The sequence below is a fragment of the Phyllostomus hastatus genome, unplaced genomic scaffold, assembly GCF_019186645.2.
Source record: "Phyllostomus hastatus isolate PE091 unplaced genomic scaffold, TTU_PhHast_1.1 phas_contig_283, whole genome shotgun sequence".
Classification (NCBI taxonomy): domain Eukaryota; kingdom Metazoa; phylum Chordata; class Mammalia; order Chiroptera; family Phyllostomidae; genus Phyllostomus; species Phyllostomus hastatus.
The window spans coordinates 13,180,538-13,201,907 of NW_025333833.1; the positions used below are offsets into that span (position 1 = coordinate 13,180,538).

Here is a 21,370-nt window from a genome sequence, read left to right on the forward strand (position 1 = left end):
GTTTCATTGAAAGAAGAAGAACAGGCACATAGTTTCTTTTTAGGAAGCTGTACTTACTATAACGTCAAATTTAGTTTTACATATGGAATGCATCATGAAGATAAGTGTGGAAATTTTTATTTAGTGCCCTTTCAAATGTCAGCGCTGCAGCCCGGGTCTTCATCACCTCACACCTGTATTACTGCAATCATTTCTTCCTCCTCTACTTCTGGTTTTTCCAGTCGAAACCAGTAAGATAAATTTCTTCAAACATCACTTCAGTCCTGTCTGGTCCCTGTTCTAAAAACCATCTCTTACTGCCAGTTGAGTGGTATCCAAATTGTTTTTGTTGGAGTTCCAACCCCTCTATAATCTGGCCTCACCTTGCCATCCAAATGCTTCCAGGTATTTCCCAATGCTCCATTCCGCACTCTAATTAGGCTATCTCCTCTCTGCCCCGACGCAGTGTTGAGTGAGTGCTTTGCTGCCTCTGCACTTCTGCTTCTAAAGCTTCCTTAACCTGGAATAACCTCACCTTCCAGCGTCCAATTCTTTGCTTTTCACCTTTCGAGGACCTCCTTTTGTCCCACTGATGCAGGAATCCATCCTGGAGTGTGCCTGCCAGGTGGACCCTTCCCTAATGTGACCACTGTAGTAGTTCTTTTCTATTATGACACATTTCTCACCCATTCTAAGAGGCATTTTACAGAAATAAACACAATGTAATATCTTTTCATGGAATTTATTTTACAATCACTGGCATGTCCTAGATTGATTAGAAGTGTTTTTTTTTCTTTCTAATTGGCAAATAAAATAATAGTGTATCTTAGGATTTATGGTATCTTGAGTTGGAAAATCAGCATGTGTATCATTACTTACTGCTTTCCAGTGGCTCCTGGTGTGTTCGGTGTGTTGCCCGGCATTAAAATTTTTACTACCATGGAAATCTTTTCTTTATTTTTTTCTGTCTTTTTAAAAATACCTTACAGTTCTAGCTATATAGTTGGGTTTCTTGAATTTAATTAGTGAAGTTTTATCTTAATTAATTGAAACTTAATAAATATAATGAAAATACCTGTTTGGAAAGTGCCTTGGGGAATTATCATTAATTTCTTTTCTTTTATCTTGGAGTTTTCATTGAAGTATTAGACACATACAGAGAGTGAACATAAAAAGTGCAGGTTAAGACATTTTCACAGATTCAGCCACCCTGAGTAACGAACACCGAGGTCAAGAAACAACTCACTGCAGGACCCCAGACATCCTTCTTCAGTCCATTTCCAGTGACGAGGGTAACTATTACGCTGTCCTTGAAAAGGATACGTTAGTTGGCAAGTGACATCCTTTATTGTAGGATGTGCCTTTTGTTGTACATGTGTTTTAGTTTCTCCCAGTTAAATATCTGGGACCAGGAATGCTGGGTCACAGAGCTTGATAAACTCACCTTCAGTACATGCCACCTAACTGTGTTCCGAATTTGATTCGATGTACAGTTTCACCAGTGGTATGTAAGAATCCAGGCTAACTCTTAGCAACATTTCTTACTGTGTCTTTGCCAACATTTGGTATTCTCTTTTTCATTATTTTAGCCTCTATGGTGAATGTGTATGGTATCATTCTAATTTTTTTTTGTAAAGATAAAAATGCTTTCAGAAAATTTTTTGGATTTTCCTTTAGACATGTGACAGCCACTTAATATGAGCACTATAAGTTGAGCTGTAGGGATTCTCATAAAATAATTACCGAAGCTGTACCCGTTACTCATTTTGGGTATTTGCCTGAATGCCTGCATGTAGTTCAATGCCTGCATGACTCATAAACTCTGGATTTAGGACTATTTCTGGTGTTGTCTTTCTGGTGCCATTTAACTAAAACTATTTTTGTCCCTGTGAAAATTATTGACCATTATATTTAGTTTCCATAGCTATTTATTTGGAGATCTCGCAGAGTCAGGAATTACTTATGTTAATTCCTGGGAGATGGGACAATTTAACCAACATTTTGTTCATTACCTCTTTGGATTAATATTGTTTGTTATTTTTCGTTTGTTTGGAAATGTCTCTGATTAATGCCAGCGTTTTTTTATGGGTAGATAAAGTTAAAATTAAACATTTGAGCCCACTGATGCTACAACTATTATCTATTGAGAATATATGTTGCAAATGAAAGCCATGGTTTGAAATCTGTGTATTTCATCTCTACTGAACTAATATTTCTCATTGATTTTTCATATGTTCTAAGATATTTTGAGTGCTTCAAGTATTATATAATTAGCCTAAAATTCCATTTCTCTGCCCCATGATTGATGAGAGAAACAGTGTGGTCACTTTTCTTGCCAATATTCTTTCCTACTCATGTTCAAGCCAAGATATTTGGTTTCTTACTAAATCATAAAGCTATATTTTTAATTGCTGTAAAATCAGAGATGCTGACTTCAGTATATTTAACTTGAGAATTCTGTACCGATTGTGGGGCTAATTACCATAAAAATTAATTATGCCTCAGAAACGAGAGAGGTGTACTCCCTCTTTCTGTCACAGTGATCCATTTATAGAACTTGGCCTTGGGAAACAACCAAGGGATCAGTGCAATAGTTTTGTGAAACCGTGATCAATTTCCACCTCTTTCTTCTGTGGTCTGGAAGCTCAAAGTGCTGAGTTCAATCAGTCTGTGATGGATGGCATGTTAAGAGCCTCTGACTGAATGAGCATGTGTAAGACCTGTTTTCCATAGTCCCTGGGCAAGGAATATTTAGTTTTGGGATTTACCTTTTCCTCTGGAATGCTGGACACTGATGACCTGTAAATCGCTGCATTTGACTTGTCTCCCAACTCCTACCCTAAGTACCTTATTATAATCTCATGTAATAATTTAAAAAGCTGCTTAAGGACACGAACTCTAGTTTCTTTAATATTCTGAAATGTCTACTAGATGGATGAGTACACAGGAAGTGTTCATAAATGTGTTCTGAAATAAAAAGGTCTAAAACTATATGTTGTATAATCCTAATTATGTGAATAATCTATGTGTATCTCACACACAAACACACACAAATGCATGAATATGGGAAGAAATACCCAAATATTGAAGAGTGATTATTTGCAGATAGTACAAGAATAATGGATGTTAATTATTTTCTTATTATATAATTGTCTCTTTTTCATTTTTTAACATAGTATATATTACTCTTATAAAAAAAGTTTTAATATGAAATTTGAAAATACAATGATAATACAAAGTAGTTTATCTAGTTCATGTTAGTTACAGGAACAGCAGGACCCTTAGAACTGACTCCTTAAACCTTCTTGGTTAAACTTTATATTGGTGTTATATAATTGATACAGAAGCAGGATGCTTCTAATTGTTCCAATATGTAAATGAGCTTAATAGTTATGAACAGAACAGTTTTGCAGTCATTCTATTGTAGTGTAGGGATCCAAAACTGATGAGTTCACTTACTATTTGAATTTATAGGGACACTGTAACTTGTGATTTTCCTTATTCTTTATAAAAAGCATAGTCATTTATAATTGGTATAACATTTTGTCCTTGTAGCAAATTTCATATATACTTTAGTTTTGGGTTAGTTTTCCCTTTTCCTTCTAGTAGTCAAAGTACTCGTTTTTGAAAGTGGTGACTCTTGAACCTGACTTCCTTTTTGTATTTCTGGTCATAGTTGAAACAGTATCCTCATTCTACTTGTTTCTCAGGCCAGAAATCTGAGAGTCATTCCAGACATCCCCCCCTTTTTTTTAATGTCTCACATTAAATTGCTGCTTAGGTAACCTTGAATCTTGAACCTTGACATTGCTGCCTAGGTAATCTTGAACCTCGAAGAGAGACACCCAAGGCATCTCTTTCCTCTTCTTCCTTCCCGCTGTCATGGGCTCTTCAGTATTCTTTTAGCCTATTCTGTTTGAACTGCCACACTGCTGATCGCTCTGCTTCCAGCCCTTCCCTGACCCTCCCTCTGTAACCACCCTCCGTATTCTTCCAGGATGACCCCTCCTAAATATACACCCAGCTGTGATGCTCTGCTTCTGCCCTCTGTCTGTGCCTTCCCCAGATCTCCAGGTAAAGTTAGGCATCTGGTATGGTAGGTGAGGTCGTGAACGTCCAAGAAAGTTTTTCCAAGCCTTTTCCACTCTTAGCTCTTACTATGCTGTATGCACACATACAGCCTGATGTATGCCTGACTCTGGAGGGCCTACAGAGCTAGTTTAGTTTAATTTAGACATTCTGCTAGTTTGGTTCATTTTAAAGGTTTCGTAGAACCTAATGGCAATTTCTTACAATGGCCCCTGGGCATTTTTCACTAATCAGTCCAAGAATCTGATGCAGCTGCCTCTCCACCTGCTGCGAAGCAAGGAAGATAGTGCAACCTACAACTGACTGGTCTTCAAAGAGAAAAAACCCCAAAAGTGATGGACATGGATGGTTTCCATCAGCGTAGTAAGTGGGCTGGGAAGTTGCAATTAGTACAACGTATCCTCCCAAGACTGGGAGTGGAGACAGGATGCAGTGAAGGTAACAAAACTTAAGTCACCAGGAATTTCTCTTGTGTGAACCCCTTCTAAGGCTCTGGGAAGTGAGCTGAAATATGTTCTCAGGGTTAAAAATTGGGGGGAGGGGAGCCGAATTTGCAAAAGTAAAATATTTCAAGCATGGTTGGTTAAGATTGTCGTCTCCTTCCACTCTGACTTCCCTTCTCATATGTGTCCTGTGTCCAGGGACGTGGGGGTGACCGGCTGGTTTATTTTTAGATCTGTAGTGTATCCGAGTGTGGATCTGAACACCAAGTGTATCAGTGTATGAAGCTGAAAGTTATAAAGAGTCTCAGATAAGAGTAAAAAAATTGTTTGATGAATGATATCAGAGAAAGACTGAATTATCTTTCTGTTCTCCCTTTAGAAAATATTACACATTTTTTTGTCATGGAAATAGTCATTCAAAGAGAATGCAGCCGAAAATGCAGGGAAAAAGCATCATCCACTCTTGACAGTTAGTTAACAATAACACGATTGTCATTAATTTATAGGTTTTGTGGGATTTGCAGTAATTGTCAGCTTTTAATAATTTTAAATGAATGTGAACTATTTTTTATTGCAGAAAACTATTTTTGTGCCTACTCTTATGGTTGTAACTTTGCATTCTTTTTTTAAAAGAAGGCCCCCAAAGTATATAAGCCTGAAGAGGGTCCAAACTGCAGCCTGTGGGCTGCATGTGGCCCAGGATGGCTATGAATGCAGCCCAACGCACAGTCGTGCATTTACTTAAAACCGTTTTTTTTTTTGCTCATCGGTTTTTGTTCCTGTTTGTATATTTAGTGTGTGGCCCAAGACAACTCTTCTTCTTTCAGTGTGGCCCAGAGATGCCAAAAGGCTGGACACCCTAAAGCTGAGGCCAGCAGAACCTGGGTCTGTCCCTGAATAAAAGCTATTTGGGGGTACGCTTACATTTTAGTATCTTTTGCTGAGGCATCTCACCATTGCTTTTCAGGCAGAGAACCAGAACTGTCCTCCTGCTCAAAAAAAAAAAAAGAATTTGCTAGGGGTGAAACAGAGAGGATATATTAACTTAGTTTATGATAGCAAATGCCAAGTGCATGTGTACTGTAGTTGTTTGAACCTGGCCTTGTAAACGATTATAGGCAGGAAACATACCTTTCACCCATGTGTATCTAATAGAGAACCCAGTATTTTGGTCGAATGACTGTACTTAAATGTTTATTGACTTAATATAACATCCTTTTTTGGGCCATAAATCACTTTCATTCTTTCTTCAGTTGTTAATAAACTGTGAAAATTAGCTCTGGAATAAATATAAACAGTATTTATTGCAAAGACCTTAGGAGGCTCTGAGTTGGGTGTTTTTCTTTTTCTTTTATTTTCTGCCTCCTTGACCTCCCCCCACCCACAATGTTGAAAATGTCCCCCTCCTGCCTCTGTATTACCTTTCCTTTGCAATCTTGTCTTTTTCAGACATCTGAATTCCCTGTAGGAATGCCAATGGGTCTGATGTTGTCTGACTTCTTCCATGGCTTTCATTTCTTTCCCAAATCTGGATCTTTGCTTTACTTTTCTCTTTTCTCCTCAGGATCTCCTAAGATTGGTCTGGTTGTCTCCAACTCCCATCTCTGCGGTGATGATTTAGTTGTGGGAGCTAATAAAACTTTACTGCAATTTAAAAGGGCGACTGAAGATGTTTGGCAAGTGCTGAATATTCACCTATATTATTGCTAACGTTACCAGTAAAATCCAGCCTGCTATAAGTGGAAAGGTCCTTTCTCAAGATTAGAGGGAATCTGGAAAGAGTTAGTGTTACTGAGGTTTCTGTGCATGGTGCCAGATTTTAAAAGCTGTATAATGTTGAAGTTTTACCACCTCCATAAAGCGTTTCCCAGTCATTTCAGTCCACATTGATGGCTTCTCTTTTCGACTGCTCGAAGCACACATTGTCACTGGAATGTATACCTTGTGGAACCGCCAAACAACTGGACCTTTAAAATCCTCCAATGTATCTCCTCGTTGAATGCACTTAAAGCACCATTATGTGACTTTGAATGTGTGCCCTCAAAAGTTCCTTGTTTTCGAATAATGTTATTAGTTCTTAGGAGGCTATTTGGAGATATGGAAAATATGATGAGATCTTGAAAATGTCACTTTAAAATCAACACATAATCAGAGAAGAGGTATATAAAAGGGCCCTTTTAGTGGCTGAACAGCTTGGGGGTCGGGGAAACTTGCCTGTAACTTGACTACATGTTAAAAATATTTAAATAATGTGTCAGTCAGAATGGGAGCAAACCAACGTGGAAGCATAGAGACAGTTAGTTCATTAAGGAAAGTATTTGCAGTGTCCACCCAAGTTCTGGCTAAAAGTGGGGCACCTCACCCAGCTGAGTTATGGTCTGTTTGGTGCTACTTGGTTCTAATTAGTGAAGAAAAGAATTGTAATCTACAGACAAGAGATTATCTATCTCATTGATTAGAATACTTCTACTGTGGGATTCATCAACCAAAGGATGTTGTGTTTCATGCATGGAAATCACTTCTGTCTTGTTTCCAAGCTCAACAAGCACATAATAGTACAGTGGATTTACATTTTAAGCGTAGGGAGGCACCTTAAACCAGGACATAATTTGCAAATTGAACATAGTCAAAGTTATGCTTGAAATCCGTTGAATCGCTTTAAATGACTAGGACCTAGGCAGGCCCTTAGAATAGCCGAAAATCTAATATATTTATTCCCCTCTCCTTCCCTTCCTACTCTCTGCCTTCTTCCTTCCCTCCCTTCCTCCCCTTCCCCACCTTCTCTCTCCTCCTCTTCCTGTCTCTGTCCCTCTTCCTCTCCTTCTCTTTTTCCCCTAAGCCAGCTGGAACCTAAGATTTCTTTCAAAGTTAGGAATGGAGGGTAATGAGTACCCAAAGAAATCACCCTATATTATAATCTTACAGTGTTTAAAAGTATGAGATTTGGAGTCCTGTGGGTTAAAAAAAATCTCATACTTACTAGCAACGTGTCAGTTACTTTAAAATGCAAATGCTTACAGGTTATGGAAAAAATGAGAAGAGGTCCAGTTTTCAAGTTCTTTGCATGGGGCCTGCATGTGAGTGCTGTTTATATGGTAGTCATCAAAACAACCATCCAGCTATGATTTGGATCCCAGAGTAGGCCTGCCGCTGGAAGCCGAAGGAGCAGTCATGTGGTCATAAATACTGGGGTTCCTCCCCCTTGTGAATGTGTGGCTTGGCATTATTAGCTTGGGGCTTCCATGCATGTGTGTCTGCCCCCAAAGGAATAACTTTTCTACCCCAAATGCATCTAATCTCACTTGCAATTAGGTTCCGGAATTTATGAACCGGATCTTAGGCTCTAGGAAATTCTGCCTGGGAATTCAGTCCATATTTTGAAATTTTTTTGGAGAGATCTCGCTAATTTTAATTAGGCGTATGCTGCAGGAGACTAATAGGATTCTTAACATGTCAAATATAAATCATATGGTCTTGTGTTTTACCTTACTTCCAGTAACGTGGGGGCGGGGGCAGACCAGGACACAAACATACCTCACTTTTCTTAGTCATTGTCAATTAAAATGTGTTTTACTGGGGAATACTTTCACTTCATAGTCTCTTATCTGAACTATGTATTTAAAGGCTATAAACAAACACTTGAAAAGAGTCTGAAATGCAGAATTCCTTCGCAGTGTGAGTTATTTTATGTTCTAGTTTATCTGTTTTAGGTTAGATATTCAAATACTTAAGAAAATAGTAGTGTGAAAGACTTTTCTGTAGAAGATCTGGTCCCTCTGTAAAGTTCTTCTTTAAAACTCCCTTCCTCTATTTTTTCGAGAATCTGGCTAACCCGTCCATAAATCCCCCTCCCATGTAAGGGACGTATAAAGCCCTTCATAGCACGCACTGGGCCCTCCATATCTGCAGGTCCCACCAGCTGGGGCTCAAAAATATTCCAAAAACTTCCATTGTTGCTAATGATGTAATTGGGGCCTACTCTGGTTATTTCTGTACTGAACATGTACAGGCCATTTTCCTTGTCATTATTCCCTAAACAATGGAGTGTAGCAACTGTTTACATAGCATTTGCATTGTATTAGGTATTCTAAGTAACCGGAGAGATATAAAGTAGACAGGAGGGTATGCATAGGTTATAAGCAAATACTATGTCATTTTATAGAAGAGGCTTGAACATCCATGGATTTTGGCATCTGGGGAATGTTCTGAAACCAATGCCCTGTGAATACCGAGGGACACTGTATATTCAAGTGAAAGGAGCCAACTTTGACAGTGCTCAAGCACCTCCTCAGCTAGAGCCTGAGTTTAGGTTTCTCCTGTTTTTCCTGTAGTCAGAAATGAGATAACAACTAGTCTATGTATGTAGGCATACACATATGTTTCTATGTATGTACCCATGTATGTATGGATGCATGTCAATGTGTGCATTTACGTACATATACATTTCTATAATTCCTTTTCCTGTAGGAGAGTTCTAATGGGACAGTTGGGTTCACTCAGATTTTTCCATTCTAAAATAGGTATTTAGTAGAGAAAAAAAGCATGAAATAAATAAAAAATAGCCTAAACAAACAAAAAGGGGTTCAATTAAAGACATAAATGGAAAAATCAACATTTTATTTTTATGTCTTTCCAGCCTTATTGGGGTATAACTGACCGAAGAATAATAAGATATTCAAAGTTTGCACAGTGATGATTGGACATATGCACATACCAAGAAAGGATTCCCTCCATTGAAAGGAGTCCCTCCATCTACCACCTCACGTATTTATCTTTTTAAAAACTGTTATTGTTTTTGGTCAGAACATTTAAGTTCTACTCTTTCAAAAAGGCTGAACTCATAGAAATAGCGTAAAATAGTGGTTGCCAGGGACTGGGGGGTGAGGGAAATAGGAAGAGGATGGCGAAAGTGTATGAACTTTCAGCCACACAGTGAGTGAGGTCTGAGGATGTAGTGTACAAAAGTCTACCTTTTGTATTTTTATTATATTAAATAATTATTTTTTGGCAAGCTAAAATTCCTCGATCATTTGTAACACATTGACATTGTGACACCTAAGAAATTTGTGAAGATAAATGAATGAAATACACTTTGACACTTTAAATAGCTAGCAGGAGTGATTTCACCCTTCAAAAATGTCTGAAGATTGCTTCTATTTTTTCAGCTGTTGCACATTGGAGACCTTTCATCACGTTGAAGGTGTGGTGGTTTTATACCAGTTTTAAGTGTCCGTAGAGTTGAAGCTGAGGGCTACTTTTGTCATCAGTCCTCTCTAGTATCCCCGTGGGACCCAAATTTCCAAATGCTCTTCCAATTTCTAACCCCTCCCATTACCCATTTTCTCTGTATGAACTGGGCAGAATTGTAGTTCTACCAGAAATCATTTTTTTAATTTATTGATTTTAGAGAAAGAGGGAGTGGAAGAGAAAGAGAAGGACACATAGAGGGAAGGAGGGAGGAGGAAGGGAGAGAGAGAGAGAGAGAGAGAGAGAGATACATACATTGGTTTCGGTATTCTACTTATTTATACATCGATTGGTCAAGCTACCTGGCTAGGGCCCAGAATTCTTTTTTTTTAAACCTTGTAACATAAATTTCTTATTTTATGGTCTGTACAATGAATCACCAACCACACTTGTTTGTGAGCACTTACTGTGAGAAAAGCTCACTCTGAAATTTTCCAAGTTAAGTCAGCATAAGGTACACAAAGAGTTATACAAATGGATACAATCAGTGGAAGATCTCAGGAGACCTCAAAGGGTGACCATCTCTGGTGGATTTGCTATGATTTGCAGAATCTTGAAACTAGTTTTGTTAGCACTGTCAGCATGGACCATTCCCAGGCATAGACTCTGTTCACCACAGGGAGTCATAGCAGTGATGTCTAAAGCGGGAATACTGCTCTGTCATCTGCGATGAGAAATCTAATTGCCACAAATATAGAGAGCTTGCATCAACAAACCTAGTACATTTTCTCCCTGCAAGGGGACCTAAATGAGGACAAATCCTCATCTGAAGGTTGTCTGATTAGGTCGAAGGGGGACTTGTTCTAAGGCTCTATTTTGAACCCCTAAGTATTGATATGTAAGTTTAATTTCATAGGATGATGTATTTCCCCCTTTGTGTGTAAGTTCTTGGTGGGTAGAGGCTGAAAGGGGGGAGCAATGACTTTAAACTCTGTTGTACCTCTAAGCTGGACCTCTTGGCTGAACTCCAGATCATACATCTGACTGCTTCCGCTATACTTGCACCTGCGTGTCAAATAGATGTCTTAAATTGAGCATGCTCAAGCTGAGAGCCGATATTCTCCTCCTCATTTCATCACTCCTTTCAGTCAACCCTGTCTGCTGTCTTTTCGATCTCAGTGAATGGCAACTGAGGTATCATCTTCAGACCCCCACATCCGGTCTGCAGTGATCCCTGTCAAGTCTGACTTAAACAAACATCCAGAACTGGCCACTTCTTGCTGCCTGCTGCGACAGCCCTACTCCAGTTACCGTCTTCTCCCACCTGGATTGTGGTAGTGGCTTTATATCTGATCTCCTCGCTTATGACCGTGCACCCTCTGCAGTCCAATTTCAGCCCGAAGCTAGAATGATCCTTTTAACAGCCATCATCCCATGTAACATCTGAGCTATTAAGGTTTAGCTTGGATCTACCATCTAAACAAGGATGCTTAGGGTCACAGTACTGAATACTCTTGAAATGAAAGGAAACAGCAGAGTTTGCGTGAGCATGCACCTGATATATAACTGGGAGTTCTCTGAATTAATCTACGTAGATTACAATCTTTCTTAAAGGGAAAGTAATAAAAATGTTCTAATTTGAAGCTTTCATGTATTATTAAAACTCAACAGTAATAAGAGCAATTGTTTAGTCTTTAAACCAACAACAGATGTTTTTTCCAAGGAGGGCTCCTTGATTGACATTCAGATTACTAGGACATGGCGATATTCAAAAGCAGGCCAGCTTTGAATCAGTTTCATTATTGTTTCTAAATTCTCCGAGGACAGTGCATCCCTTTATAACCTGCAGCCGGGGTAGATGAGTCACATTGCCACCCGTTACTTGGCAAACTCTTGGTTTGGGCTTTCTCCTGGACGTAACTGGGAACCATTAACAATTTTTGAGTAGAAAAGTGCATTGCAGTTAGAACTATAAATCGAACATTTGCATTCTGATCATGGTTGTTTATTACTTGAAGGTAAAAACTAGTTAATTAGTTTTTAATGACTGTCTCATTTCTTCAACTAGATTGTCATGTCTTGTAAGGCAAGAAATGTAAGTCTATTTCTTTACTATTGTTGTTAATGTCCTGTACTATCCTCAATAGTACTGAGGTGATTTCAGGACTATTAAAACTCAATAGCACTAAATGCTCAGTAAGTGCTCAATAAATACTAAGTGATTTCTGAAACGATTCTGAATTTTGGGTTCTATGCTATACTGCAGGGTAGAAATGAACTTGAACCTGGGCGGAAAGACTCCCCTGGTCATTCCAAGGAGCATCTCTTAGCCAGATCAGAATGAAGTGAAGTCCAGCTCTGCTCTCATGTAGGATATACCACAAATGGTTTTCTTAGAAATATAGCAGGTCTTTTTCACATCAGATACAATATAGATTTAAAGGCTTTAATGTTTTCACATAATGTAATTCTTGACTGTCCAACTAGTGATAAACAGTAGTCAACTCATTGTTTTGCATGCCATTTCTCATTAAACAACAACATATGTGTGTATGTATGTAAATATGTATATATAATTATACATTGAATCTAATACTGCACCATGTTTCCTGGGGGAATTTATTTGGATATATTTCAAAATGTCTTCCAAATGGCATCAGAAAGAATTAAATACCTAGGAATAATTTTAACCAAGGAAGTGAAAGACCTGTAAATTAGAAATGATAACACACTGATGAAAGAAATTACAAAAAAAATGCAAAGATAATTCCCTGCTCATGAATGGAAGAATGAATAGTATTAAAATTCCCATAGTACCCAAAGCAATGTACAGAATCGGTGCAATCCCTATCAAAGTTTCAGTGGCATTTCTCTCGGAAATAGAACGATCGTTAAATTTCTATGGGTGTACAAAAAACCCTAAGTATCCCCAGCAATCTTGAGAAAGAAGAACAAAGCTGGAGGCATCATGCTTCCTGATTTCAAACTATAAAACTAAGCTAAAGTAATTTTTAAAAGTATAGCATTTGCATTAAAACAAACACGTAGATTTAATGGAACAAAATGGAGAGCCCAGAAATAAATGTATGTGTGTATATGGGCAATTCATTTATTACAGAGGAGCCAAGGACATGCAACGGGGAAAGGACAGTCTCTTCGATAAATGGTCCTGGGAAAATGGGCCTGCTACATGCAAAAGAATGAAACTAAACCACTGTTTTACATCCTGCACAAAAACTAACTCACGATGGATTTAAGACTGGAACCTAGGACCTGAAACCATGGAACTCTTAGAAAAAAAAAATAGTTGGTAAGCTCCCTGACCAATCAGTCTTGGCGTTGATTTTTTGGATTTGACAAAAGCAGAGACAACAAAAGCAAAACTAAAAAAGTGGGACTCCGTCGATGCTTTTGCACAGTGAAGGAAACTATTGACAGAATGAAAAGGCAGCTTCCTAAAGGGAGAAAGTAGTTGTACCCCTAATATCCAAAATATACAAAGAATTCATACAACTCGATAGCAAAATCCAGACAATGAAAAAATGGACAGAATATCTGAATAGGTATTTTCCCAAAGACGTTGTTGGCCAAGAGGTTTATGAAAAGGTGCTCAGCATCACTGATCATCAGGGAAATGAAAATCAAAACCACAATAAAATATCACTTCAGACGTGCTACAAAGGCTATTAGCAAAAAGACAAGAAATAGCAAGTGTTGGGAAGGATGTGGAGAAAAGGGAACCCTTATGGTGGGAATGTACATGGGTGCGGTCACTGCGGAAATCAGTACGGAGGTTCATCAGAAAATTAAACTACCTCAGAACTACCACATGACCCAGCAATTCCACTTCTGGGTATTTATCCAAAGAAAACAAAAGCACCAGCTTGAAAATATATATACACCCTCATGTTTTTGCAGCATTATTTACAATAGTCAAGACATGGAAGCAACCTAAGTGTCCATCTACTGATGAATGGATAAAGAACATGTGGTACACACACACACACAGGGACATTATTCAGTCATAAAAAGAAGGAAATCTTACCGTTTGTGACAACATGTGTGGAAATTTAAGGGGTAATGCCAGGTAAAATGTCAGACAGAGAAAGACAAATACTGTATGATCGAACTTATATGTGAATCTAAAAAAAACATGAACTGAACTCATAAATACAGAGAATAGGGTAGCTGTTGCTAGAGGCTTGGGGTGGGGGAAATGGATGAAGGGGGGTCAAAAAGTACAAATTTCCAGTTGTAAAGTGAGTGAGTCCTGGGGATGTAACGTATAGCATGGTTGCTATAGTTAATGGTACTTTATGGTGTGTTTGAAAGTTGCTAAGGCAGTAAATCTCAAAAGTTCTCATCGGAAGAGTAAACCATCGTGACTCTCTGGTGATGGATGTTAACTAGACTTATTGTGGTTATCATTTTGCAACATAAACAAATATTGAATTACTATGTTGTACACCTGAAACTAATGTAATGTTATATGTCAATTACACCTCCATTAAAAAAAAGAAATCCTTCTAACCAAGCTTTTCTTTCAAGTCCTGTTCTTAAAGGTGTATACACAAAGTGACTTCACTTCCATTTCTACTTAATACTATTTTATTTCCTAATACATAATAATATATGCTGCTTTTGTGGTTTGAAACAATATTTGCACCTCATTCCAGAGTAGAATATACATATGAACTTATTTTTAAGTAGTGATCATTATTTACACTATGAAGTATGTTTAAACTAAGAAAGTGTCTCAGGAACGTAGGCACTATTATAAAAAATAACCATTGAGCCACAGTCAGACTGGTTAGGTGTGTGAAAGGTACATGAACTCTTTACATATCGGTTTCCTCATCTATGTCGTGAAGAAGCTGGATTAGATTGTCTCAAAGGCCCTTTGAGATATAAACTGCTACAAATCACCAGAGAAGCATGTTTATATTAAAACTTTTAATGTAAAATGAATGGCTCCTTAGGGATTTGAAACAGTTTTTATGTTAGTAAAAATGCACCAATGCAAAGCTTCTTACATTATTTGGGTTTTATTCTGTTTGTCATGATAATAGAAGACCATTTCCAATCTCATGAGATTATTTTTGATGGTTAGACGGTTTAAGGCTTTTTTTTATTTTAATTTTTTATGTGTGGCAATATGAGAGGCTGGGAACCTCCCTCACTTACAGTGGTCCTGTAGTTTACAGTGATCTAGTTTTCTTCATATGTTGGCAATAAGTGCATTTTCTAATAAAATGGGTTGCAACTGTTTTTAATTTGATGTTTTCCTTATAAGTGGGTAAAAAAGTGACTTGAGACTCTTGACAGAAGTCTGGTCTGTATCTTTCCCAACTAGTAATATTATAATACACAGTAATCCCTTTGTGAAAGCCCCATAAATGTTGATGAATTGGAAATGATATTAAGAACAAATCAAAGCCTGCCCATATCCCCTACCACTTGAACACACTTGCCTTATGCAAATGCAGCTCAATTAGAAGATCTTCCATTTTCACAAGAATGTCTAGACTTGGTGATTTCTGTGCACAGCTATCCACAACAGGGCAGATTTCCAGTGATATATCACAACTTCTCTCCCTTCGGTATGAAAGGAGGATATATTTCAGGTACATTACACATTTAAAGAAGGATGTATAAAAATTGATTTTTCTTTCCATTTCTACTTAACACTACTGCATTTCATTGTTGAAGCTGAGATACTATACAATTCTTATTTTCTAATTCTTCTCCTCCTTTTCAGTTGAGAATTATGTGTGGCTCCATTATGTGTCTTGCCCTTAAAACAAATGTTCTGTCTGTTTATTCACTTTCACTTGTCTTTTTCTCTCTTTAGTCTCTACATGAGACATTATCCTCAACGTTATTGATTATCAGTCAGATTTATGAAACAGTTGCTCAGGCAATCAGTCCTTTCCATTTCCTTGAGTTAGGCGGCACTGTTCTATATTTAAGAATTAAAAATGTCAACAATCTGATTATTAAAATATGTGTCCTATTTATTGTCAAATATTAGTTACCATCAGTCTGATTTCTGTAGCATATGGAAATATTTGATGAGTAGAGTGAGCCATATATTTTAGTTCAAGCATAATATGTCATTCAGAATCCCATCTCAGAATACGGCATTTGATTCTTTAGACAATTATGTTGATATACGAGGTCTGTCCAGAAGGTATCCAGCCATGTAATATGAAAAATAGAGACATTTATTGATGAAGATACAAGATACAAGAAACATTGTACATAGAACAGTGATGCCTCAGTCCTCTTCAAAGTAAGCACCTTGGTATCTCCCACAGTTTTCCCAATTGCCATCAGCCACCCTGTTGTATTCCCCTGAACCTCATCAATGGTCTGAAATCTCTGCTCTTTTAAAGGTGATTTTAGTTTTAGGAAAAGCCAAAAGTTGCATGCAGGGAGCCAAATCTGGGCTATAGGGACTGCTGAGTCACCTCAGTGATTTGATACTTTGCCAAAAAGCTCTACACAAGGCATGATGCATGAGTGGGTCCATTGTCATGATGAAGCGACCAATCACCAGTTGCCTATAGCTGCAGACTTCTGAATCGCCTGAATAGTTTCCATGGAGGAATGTTCAAGCTTCATGCAAAATCTGATGCAGATTCATTGCTCTACTGGCTCAGTCATTTTGAATGTGACGGCCACACAGCACACATGCTCACTCAAAGGCGTCTACCACCCCCACTGACTAGTACAGTGAAGTCGTCATTGTTCATGCGTGCGCATCTAAGTCCACTCTCTTTGGCTGCCAGGTTATATCAGTGTTGTGCAAACTGTTCTTGTTATAAGTATACTTCATTTCATTTGTAAAATTCCAGGTGCTTTATAAGGTTAACATGAGGGAATTTGTCATTTGATTTATGGGATAATTAATTGTCATGCATACATTTGTTTTATATGTTCAATTCATCTATGATACACCTACAGTTTTCTTTGAAAAATACCACTTTCATTGTATTAGTCCTCTGCTTAAAGCCCTTCTGTAATTTTTCAGTGGGCCTTTGGGATAAAATGCAAATGTCATAGCCTGACTTTGGGACAATACTTAGAGTGTCCCTGACACTAGCCTCCGACCTCATCTTCTGCTTCCCCTTTTCTGAACACTCAACTGTAGCCAGTTGGATTCAGTCACGTTCCTAACACTTTGGGGGTACTTCTGTCTCCGTGTATTTTCTCAAGTCCTCCCTGTACCTAGAATGGCTTTGCCTCTCTTTTTCATTTACAGAAATCTTATCTAACTTTCATGGATGAATTTTTGTGCTTTGCCTGTGAAGCTATAGTTGAGATATTCAATTAGGGGATGAGGAGGGAATTCATTTGGAAAAGGAAGAAAACATTTGAGTATCTGCTATGTGCTAAGTACTGTGCTGGACACTTTACATACATTATTTCAATGAGGGGTCCCTGTTTCATGATTTCCCACACCATTCTTTTATTTGTGAAGATGTCACTGTTATCATCATTGTGACCACCTTCACGGACATTAGTGTATATTCCACCTTTATCATGGGTGAAGCGCGCCACTTGGTTTTGGGTCTACATAGATAAAGCGGATGTTGTTCTCAATCTTGGAGGAAAGGCAGGAAGATTTATTAAAAGTAAATAATGTGCCCTGGCTGGTGTGGCTCAGTGGATTGAGCGTTGGCCTGAGAACCAAAGGGTCGCTGGTTTGATTCCCAGTCAGGGCACATGCCTGGGTTGTGGGTCGGGAACGTGTGAGAGGCAACCACACATTGATGTTTCTCTCCCTCTCTTTCTCCCTCCCTTCCCCTGTCTCTAAAAATAAATAAATAAATAATCTTAACAAAAAAGGGGAAAAATCATGTATATGCACAAAAATTCCATGAATACAACTAGTTCAGAGAAGAGTTGTTAGCAAATATTGACTAAAATTATGCTCGTCAATATTTAGTACTGAAAGAGTGCCTTGAACAATCAACATTTGTTTTATTAGTGAACAGAACTAATAAAACATTGTGGCATTGTTATATAATAATGTCTCAGTCACTTTCCCCATCCTTGAGGACAGAAAAAAAGGATATTTTCAGAGTGAAGTTATTGCACAATATTGGTCATGTGGTTGATTGATCTATGGCTACCACTATTGAAATTTTTAAAAATGTTTTTGTCCATTTTAAATAGCTCACCTGTAACTTAACATCCAGCTCTGTTCATTGTTTTATGCACAATTCTAAGTGAAGTTGCTCATGATAACATATTGCCTTGCAGGATATCTGAGCCAGAGGCAGGTCTGAGGTAGATTAAAGGTGATCACGGTTTAGCATTAATTGCAGTGAGTTCGGCTAAGCCGTGCACGTTCAGACGTGCTCTTTTTGTTTTGTGGGGGGTTTGCTGCAGAACACTGTGAACTGAAAGGTTTTCCTCTCCACAGTGAGGCATTAACTCCCTTTCGGACCCCAATACCTTGAAACTTTCCAAAAGACTACTTTTCAAGAATACACTGCTTAAATTGTCTGTAACCTGAAGTATTTTTCTGTTTTTAAAGAATACAATGGTTATTTTTCTATTTTCTTTGGTATTTATTTTATCATAAAAATGGATATTTTGCTGGTATTGCCATTGTTTTTTAATAATATTCTATAATGTATATTACAATATGCAATGTATAATTACAATATACTATTCATAGTAATCTATATACCTAATATATATAAATCATACTTGATAATTTGCTAATTACTCTTATAAATTGGATTTTGAAAGAGATCTAGAAAGAAAGAGTGGAGAGAAAAGTGATCTCTTGAGAAATCTGAAACAGACTGTAGTATCGCTGCATGTTTCACTTGACTGGATTTGGGCTCTGTAATCTCATTTTTTCCAAGACAGAAAACTTGAACTCTGACCATGGGTTAAACTGGTATTTTATTCTGAATCTGCTAGTTACAATAACTGGGTGTAGCCAAAGGTGCGCCTCCACTCACATGGAAATAAACCTCACACCAGCACGGGAAGTGCCTGCGTTGTATCATTCACCAAAGCCAGCCCCACCCGGAAGCCCCGGGGGTATAAAACTGGATGTTTCTGATGTCGCTCACACTTCTCTTGTTCTCTTATAGGTGTTAAAATGGGTGGAGGAAGCCGTGCAGGCCTCCAAAGTTCACCTCTTGTCCACAGACCACATGGAGCAAGCTGTCCACACGTGGAAAATTCCCTTTGACCCCAGCCTGAAGGAGGTCACTGTGTCTCTGAGTGGCCCTTCTCCAGGGATTGAAATCCGCAATCCTTTAGGTGAGATATACTGCACTTCTTACAACGAAATACAAAAGCCGAGAAAGGCAAAAGACTTTTTGCGTGCTTGTGTATGTTAAGTTAATGCTATCTTTATGAATAAATGGAAAAATGACTAGGGAAGACATGTAAGAATAAAACCAGTGGTTTTGAGTCATAAGTATTGAATTAACATGAGATTCAAAAAGCTAAGACTCCTAATAATTTAAACAGATTTAGTAACTTAATTGTACTAAACTGCCCAAAAGAAAAAATACATAAGTTGAACCTGAAATTGTATTTTCCTAATCTATGAAGAAATATTTCACATCGACTTATTCTGTAAAACTCAGTATTTTGTTATTTTTAAATGAACCACATGAAAAAAACTTTTAAAACAACTAAGTTTTTACTGATTATCTTTTTGATAAGGTTTAACTTTACGGATGAAGTTGTTTAAAAACCAAATTGATATTCTTATTAGAATAATGTATTAATTTGCTTTGCTTTATACGAATCAAGCCAAACCAGGGTTTGGCTTGATTCCATTTCTCGTTGAATATTACAGTAAGACTTCCATTGACAAGTAATCTAGTAAAGGTGGAAACCTTTTTTTCCCCTCATGTTTGCATTTGGAAATATGTTTTTAACTATTGATGTCTGCGAAACATTTTTGTTTCCATTAGTGCTTTAACACATGATACATTTAAAAAAATCTATTTGTGAGTATAAATGCGGAGGGAGTAGCTGGCTCTCTTACTGTATTTTATTTGAGTCTTAGAAAATAATTGATACCTGAACGAAAGCAACATACAAAATTGTCCTCAAAGGCTGCATTCACACTAAGCAATCAAATTGAAATTTATAAAGTGAGCAAAACCTTGTTTTCAAGACGCGTACAAGTTTGGCCTTACGAAATGATTTGTCTGTTGACACAGCACTCCACACCGAAACATCCACGCCACCCAGGAAAGACTTGTGTTCTTCACCACCTGGATACTGAAAAGGGCCTCTACTCAGGGCATTACGTTTCCAGACTGATTTTGAAAGACATTGACATTGGCATTAGTATTTAGAAAGTCATTTTTAATGGTTATAAAGCTTCTGATGAAAACATAGGATTCATATACTTGTTTTTATAACTGCAGAAGTAGTTCATAAGAGAGCCAAGAGCATAGTGAATAACTAAACCATGGCTTAATTCCATATTTGTGTTTTTCTCTCTGAATTTCCAACTATAAGATGCCTCGGTAAGTCTCAAGTCAGTAGGAGGTGGTATTATGCTACTGCGTTACGCTGCCTCCTTTCATTGTTCCTCGGACAATAAGGTCTTCTCCTGCGCTTTGTGGGAAACCATTAAGGTTTTACACTCTGTGCAGAGATCTGTCCAGGACCTTCATGGTTTACAGTGCCGTGAGTGGTCTCCAAAGGGACACGTATTCTTGTTTACTGTCTTGTCATCTATTAAATCTAAGTGTCTCTAGTGACCAACATAACTTTTCAGTAGCCATTAAAATTGTTATCTCAGATGGCTTTAGAGATATAATTATAGTCTGCCAGTTGTTATTCTCATTTGAAGATCAAATCAGCATAGCAAATGGGAATCACTTACTTTAGTTCCAATGCCCAGAAACCCTAAAATTAAGTACTTTTTAGATATAATTAACGTGGTGTTTTGAGCTATAGAAACCAATGTCCATTTGGTAATTTATACTGGGGGCACACACAGCTAATACACACAGCTGAAAGAAAGATTATGCCTGTTCTCTTTGTGTCTTTCTTTCAGGGAAGCTGATAAAAAAGGGATTTGGCCTGAATGAGCTATTAAATATCCATAACTCTGCCAAGGTGGTGAACGTTAAGGAGCCAGAGGCTGGAATGTGGACAGTGAAGGTACTGTGACTTGGCAAAGTCTCATTTATTATTTTGTTTTGATGTTGGCATGTTCCCTAAAGTGTGTGCAATAGTTTACTTATATCTTCTCGCGTGATCTTGGAGAGCGCTTTTACTCAGAAGCATGATACGTGGTGCACTTGTAGGTCTGTTGATCACATGCATTTGTTAGTGTTAAATGCTGATGACCATAAAAGGCGTCACTGCGACCACAAGTACACTCAAGATGCTCAGATAGTTTTTCTGTCATCCAAGCCATAGATTGATGGCATCACCCAGCTCCTGCCTCTGAAGCAGAGGTGGGGATGGTGTGGGAGGCCTGCGTTTGAAACTCAATGCCCCTTAGAAGCTGTATTGTTTGGGGATCATAACTTCTCTGTGCCTGGCATTCTTCCTCCGTGATATAGGAATGTCAGAAATAGTTCTCTATTTTATTCAATTGTGCTGAGAATGAAATTAAGACGATGCAAAGAAAAGACTTAGCATGGTTCCTGCTACAACATATGCACTCA

General features: G+C 38.0%; 1 protein-coding gene across 1 annotated transcript in view; it reads left to right on the forward strand.

The window, feature by feature from the left end:
• HMCN1 (hemicentin 1) overlaps window positions 1-21,370 on the forward strand; it is a 397,440-nt gene that overhangs the window by 131,814 nt on the left and 244,256 nt on the right. The window contains exons 5-6 of the mRNA XM_045838584.1: window positions 18,815-18,986; window positions 20,752-20,858. Coding sequence (XP_045694540.1) covers window positions 18,815-18,986; window positions 20,752-20,858 — 279 coding nt within the window. The remainder of the gene's footprint in view (window positions 1-18,814; window positions 18,987-20,751; window positions 20,859-21,370) is intronic.